Source organism: Leopardus geoffroyi, chromosome B1 (genome assembly GCF_018350155.1).
Source record: "Leopardus geoffroyi isolate Oge1 chromosome B1, O.geoffroyi_Oge1_pat1.0, whole genome shotgun sequence".
NCBI lineage: Eukaryota > Metazoa > Chordata > Mammalia > Carnivora > Felidae > Leopardus > Leopardus geoffroyi.
The window spans coordinates 149,003,497-149,009,103 of NC_059327.1; the positions used below are offsets into that span (position 1 = coordinate 149,003,497).

General features: G+C 34.0%; 1 protein-coding gene across 1 annotated transcript; it reads left to right on the top strand.

The window, feature by feature from the left end:
* The first annotated feature begins 321 nt into the window (after window positions 1-321).
* Window positions 322-4,873, top strand: CSN2 (casein beta). Its single transcript, XM_045474942.1, has 7 exons — window positions 322-372; window positions 1,102-1,128; window positions 1,225-1,251; window positions 2,267-2,290; window positions 2,387-2,431; window positions 3,744-4,265; window positions 4,868-4,873. Exons 1-7 carry the CDS (start codon window positions 322-324, stop codon window positions 4,871-4,873), a joined length of 702 nt encoding a protein of 233 aa, XP_045330898.1.
* Window positions 4,874-5,607: the final 734 nt, after the last annotated feature.

Below are 5,607 nucleotides of genomic sequence, written 5' to 3' on the forward strand. Positions count from 1 at the left end.
TTCTGTCTTTCAAAAAAAAAAACACAAGAAACCCATAGTACTGTGAATGAGATGAAAATGAGTGAGAAAGGGTGGAGGTGATAGCTGAGAAAATCTGAACAGTTAGCCATGAAGTATAAAAATAATATGTAAGAGTAAGGAGCCTTGGGAGATTTTGACTTTGATAAAGTTTTTATTAGTATTTTTCCCTAAAATGCAGAGATTTTTATTACATATTATCTTTAGTTTCATTAACAGGAAAGTAACCCTAGCTAAATAAGAAAATAGACTGACCAATCTATTACCATTCCTTCATTTCCCCATTGACAAGACTTGATAGCCATGAAGGTCCTCATCCTCGCCTGCCTGGTGGCTCTTGCTCTTGCGAGAGAGGTAAGAAAGTATCTAAATAATTAAGATTGCAGTGGACTACCTGCCTATGTGTAGAGAATAACATCAACAACATTTTTAAAATACGAATAAAGCAGAATTCCAACAGATTTGTTTTGACTTCTTAGAAAATCACTTACATTCACCCAGTATTTCAGCAGTGTGCAGTAGGGGCACACATCTGGGCCAAATGCTTTCTTTATCACTGTGCCACCACTTCCTTAGGGAAAAGCAAGTGGACTTATTAGCAAAGAGACAAAATGAAAAGAACCAGATATAAAAATGACAATAATAATATTGCACAAATATGATGGCGTGCATGTACAACCTAAATAAATATATCTTATTCCAGTGATAAAATACGTGTAGCTCTTATCTTAGGGCCCTGGGTCTACTTCTACCTGTATCTATCCAAAGACAATGATAAGATGGACTATCAGACAATAATCATAATCATAAATGTATTTGTAATCATAATAAAGTGTTTAAAATAAATGAAAATAACTTTTTTCTGTTGCCCATCAAAAACTGTTGATTCATGTAAAATAAAAATGTTAACAAAGTTACTAAACATAAAAGACAAAAACGATGGCCTTCTAAGTCTCTCAATATAGCATTTTTTATTTCTCAAATTTGTGAAATTGCATAAAGAAGATAAAAATTAGATAGGAAAAATGTTTAGCGATGAGTTACATATGGAAACCAAAGTAGCGTTTTATTTTTCCTTTACAGAAGGAAGAACTCACTGTATCCACTGAGGTAAGATATTTTTATTCAGAAAAAAATTTCCAACCATAAATTATTAACATTCTGCAATAGTTATTGATTGTTTTATTTTTTGTTTTTCCGTTACAGACTGTGGAAAGTCTTTCAAGCAGTGAGGTAAGACAATGTTTTCAGAGGCAATTTCCCAGTCTTGGAACAGTAAAATGCTGATCTTTCTATTTGGTACATTAGGACAGTTAGGTTAATAATGCAGCTATGTTCTGACATAAGTTTTGAGGTAAATTTCCATTGTAAATTTTTATGGACAGAATAAATATCTCGAAAATTCAGTATCCTACTAGCACTTTCTAAGTTGGCTGACTACTTGAAATTATGTCATTGTGACCCCCTCTTTTTTTTTTCAATAAACTGTACAGGTTTTTTTTCTGTCTTGAGCTCTTTTTACACTGGCCTGATTCACTGTTCTGATATTTATTGATATTTATTGACTAGGAGCTGTGGTCCAAATTGAAAAGAGGGATGTCCATAAAAAAGAGCTTGCAACATAGTGTGTGAGCAGACATGCAAACGGACATATTTTGTAATGCAATAGTCACTATATTAAGTAAAAGGCAATGAAAGGTAGTGTAGTCCTAAATCTGCGTGGAGAGTCAGGTAGGTATTTACCGTGATATGTCATTACCTATTAGTTAAATAGTATACGTGGTCTCTCTACAAGGTTAACGGACCCTTAAGGGGGGATATTTATTTCTTATGATTAATTTGAAGTGTAAACATAATAAGTAAACTAAGAATGATTAAAACACTTAAAAGATAAAATTCATATTATCAATGAATATGATTCTTTTAGAATCAGATAGAGTGACAGAGATCATTTGTTGTCCTAGGAAGGGAGTGTGGTGATAGAGAGAAATTAGCATCTATTAAATACCTCTTTTTGCACTATGTTCACTAATTTTCTTTTCTTATTTAACTGCATTCATCTGTCTTTTATACAACAAGCTTATGCAGAACAGCAAAACATACAAGTTTCAGCAATTATCCTGAGTTTTTACTATTATCAAACAAGGTGTACATGTTAACCTATTACATGTTGTCATTTTCTGATTTGTATTGACAAATAAGAAGCATTCATGAAACTAAACCTAATTTTATTTTTATCTTTCTGAAGGAATCTATTACACACATCAACAAGGTAACACCTTCATATTTAAGTGTACTTATTTTAAAAATTTCCTACATTTAATTTTTATAGGTGGTAACATTTCTTTACATGTGATTTGGTTTCTAGCAGAAACTTGAGAATCTTAAACGTGAGGAGCAGCAGCAGAGACAGGTAATTTTTTTGTGATAAGTATATTTCTAAAGTTATTATGGAATATAATACACACAAAATATGTATGTGTTCACTCTAAAGACTGATAATAAAATAAATGCCAATGAGGAAATTAAATTCCGACAGTCAATATATTTTTAAGACATAAATGCCTTTTTTCAAACTCAGAGTTAATATGCAGAGTATAGAATCAAAACCTAAGGGTAATTATTGATTTACTCATATTTTCAAGTGGGGAACTAGGTTCCCCTTAGTCTCAAGATGGATATTCGGATGAAAGAGAACAAGAAGGCAATATGACACGTTTATTAGTTGTATACCCTTGGCCTCAAGTTTCTCTGTACTTAATTTTCTTATTTGTAAACCAAGAACATTCATAACCCCACAGTTTTGATGAGCTGACACACAGTGAATATTCAGTGATTTTATATAACATTTTGTATGTTTTGTATTAACATTTATGAATGGTGAAGTTCTTCAAAGAATTTCCATTACACAGATGAAAGGAGTGAGGTACAGAACAATTGAGTACACAATTATCTGACAATATCACACAGTTATTAAGTAGTAGAGCTTGCTTAAAATTAAAGATTTTCTTAGACAACATAAAATTCTTCATTTAATTAAATTACATATGGTAACGTATTTGGTAACATATTTATCTAATAATAATATTTCATCTTCTCTATTTTATCAGTGAAGTTGTATTGTTTGGAACTTACACCAAATATTTTTAAATCAGAATGAATTCACAAATTGATGCCTCTTGAAAGTCTCAAAATAACTACCTTCTACCAAGGGAAGTAGTGCTAGAAGGTGACTAGTAAGAAACTCCTTGAATTAAGCCATAAATTAAGATTTCATTAGATTTCATTTTCATTAAAACAAGAACAGCAAATAAACGTTGGAGTTATCCCTCTAAGTCTTTTTAAATAGATCTTTCATATGTGAAAACAATTTGCTGTATTTTGAACACATTATGTTGAAAAGTCCATACTTATGAAGACCAAAGTGGATAGCTATCTAGGCAATTCAGAAAAAGGTGAAACAGGTCTTGAAATCTCCAAAACTTGATTTCAGTTTGATCTGTGGATTCACCTATGAACGAGAGTAAATGAGAAATACCTCAATGAGCGTTTTACTCAGTAGTCTTCACCTGACTGAAAATAATTTCTTAACCAAGATCAGTAAAAGATTTTCTTTCTCTTTTCACTCAGTTATGAGTGTTCAAAAGACAGGAGGTTAATTCATCATAAATGACAGTTATAGCTGAATCATGGACTCAAACAAAGATTCTTTTCCTTCTTTCCAGGAGGAACGCCAGAATAAAATCCACCCCGTTTTCCAGCCACAGCCTCTAGTCTATCCTTATGCTGAGCCCATTCCTTACCCTGTTCTTCCACAGAACATCCTTCCCCTTGCTCAGCCTGCTATGGTGCTGCCTTTCCTTCAGCCTGAAATAATGGAAATCCCCAAAGTTAAGGAGACCATCCTTCCCAGGCGCAAAGTGATGCCCTTTCTGAAATCTCCAGTAGTGCCCTCTTTGGACAGCCAAATCGTGAATCTCGCTGATCTTGAAAGTCTGCACTTGCCTCTGCCTCTGCCTCTGTCTCTACTCCAGCCCCTGATGCACCAGATCCCCCAGCCTCTTCCTCAGACTACCATGCTTCCTCCTCAGCCACTGCTGTCCATCCCACAACCCAAAGTCATGCCTTTTCCCCAGCAAATTGTGCCCTACCTCCAGAGAGACATGCCTGTGCAAACCCTACTGCTGTACCAGGATGCCACCCGTGAGGCCCAACCTGTGACTGCCCCAGCTTACAATCCCGTTATTGTAAGTCCAAACTTAATAATTCTGCTGTCTCACTTATGACCTGAATATAGTGATAGAGGAAATAAGAGCTCTACAATGAAAGAATAAATGAATAATGAATAGATCTAAACTGCACATTGTTTAGATCAATGATTCTCAACCCTAGCAACACAATAGTACTATCTGTAGGACTGTTTCTTTCCAAAATCCCAATGTCTAGGCCTACCCACAGAGATTCTGATATAATTGTTCTGATCTTCGATGTAGAAGATATCATCTGGAACAAATTATTTTGGAGATTCTGATTTAATCGATCTGTTGAGAATTTAGGTAGAGGATTAAGGTTTATTAAAGCTGGAATTAAATCTGATAATCTGATTGGGCTTGGAATAAAAAAGGTTTATTATTTTCTACAATTTTGAAGTTTTCCTTGTGCACATCTATTCTGCAGGTGCAGAATTTTTTCACATCTTGTTTTGATATATGTACATATAAGGGTAAAGAATTGAGATGCTTATTTTATCACTCAGAATTCTTAGGAAAAGCATCTGTTTCTTTGCATAAATGTGAATTTTTTATTTAATTATTTTGCTTTCTTTAATTTTTTTTTTTTAATTTTTAAGGTCTAAGAGAATTTCAAAGTTAATGTCCCCTCCTTACTTTTGGTAAGTTTTGGGAGTTTGCAGATTAGACTGATTATTTTCATTAATATCTTTTTATATTTCATTCTACTGTCTAAGTCCAAGATAGTGACAAACTTTATCAATATGCCTACTTATTTATTAATGATAAAAGCATCATGGATGTCTCAACGGTTGATCATTATCTACTGACCTGAAATTTTGTATCTTTTTTATTTCAAAGAATTTAAAAGTTTCATTATGTGCTATAGACAGATTTGACTGGTTTGTGTTCAAGTGCCTATATTCTGATGCTTGGTTATCAGCATTTTTATAAAAACTGAAAATAATTTCTTCTACTTTTATGTGAATATATTTGAGATTTTTTTAAAGATCTCTTTCATTCTCATTTCTAACTTAGGCGTTGTAACTTCAATTGTTTTTATCTCACTTAAAATTTACATATCATCCTTTAATTCATGAATCAAAATAAAATGAATTTTTCCAGGTGTGAGGTTTAAAAAAGGGAGAGAATAGGGGCGCCTGGGTGGCGCAGTCGGTTAAGCGTCCGACTTCAGCCAGGTCACGATCTCGCGGTCCGTGAGTTCGAGCCCCGCATCGGGCTCTGGGCTGATGGCTCGGGGCCTGGAGCCTGTTTCCGATTCTGTGTCTCCCTCTCTCTCTGCCTCTCCCCCGTTCATGCTCTGTCTCTCTCTGTCCCAAAAATAAATAAACGTTGAAAA

Excerpts from the sequence above, each read along its gene's own strand:
- CSN2 (XM_045474942.1), top strand. The coding sequence starts at position 322 with ATGAAGGTCCTCATCCTCGCCTGCCTGGTGGCTCTTGCTCTTGCGAGA. Across the intron at positions 2,291-2,386 it reads CTATTACACACATCAACAAG|CAGAAACTTGAGAATCTTAA; the intron begins GTAACACCTTCA and ends TTTGGTTTCTAG. Across the intron at positions 2,432-3,743 it reads AGGAGCAGCAGCAGAGACAG|GAGGAACGCCAGAATAAAAT; the intron begins GTAATTTTTTTG and ends CCTTCTTTCCAG.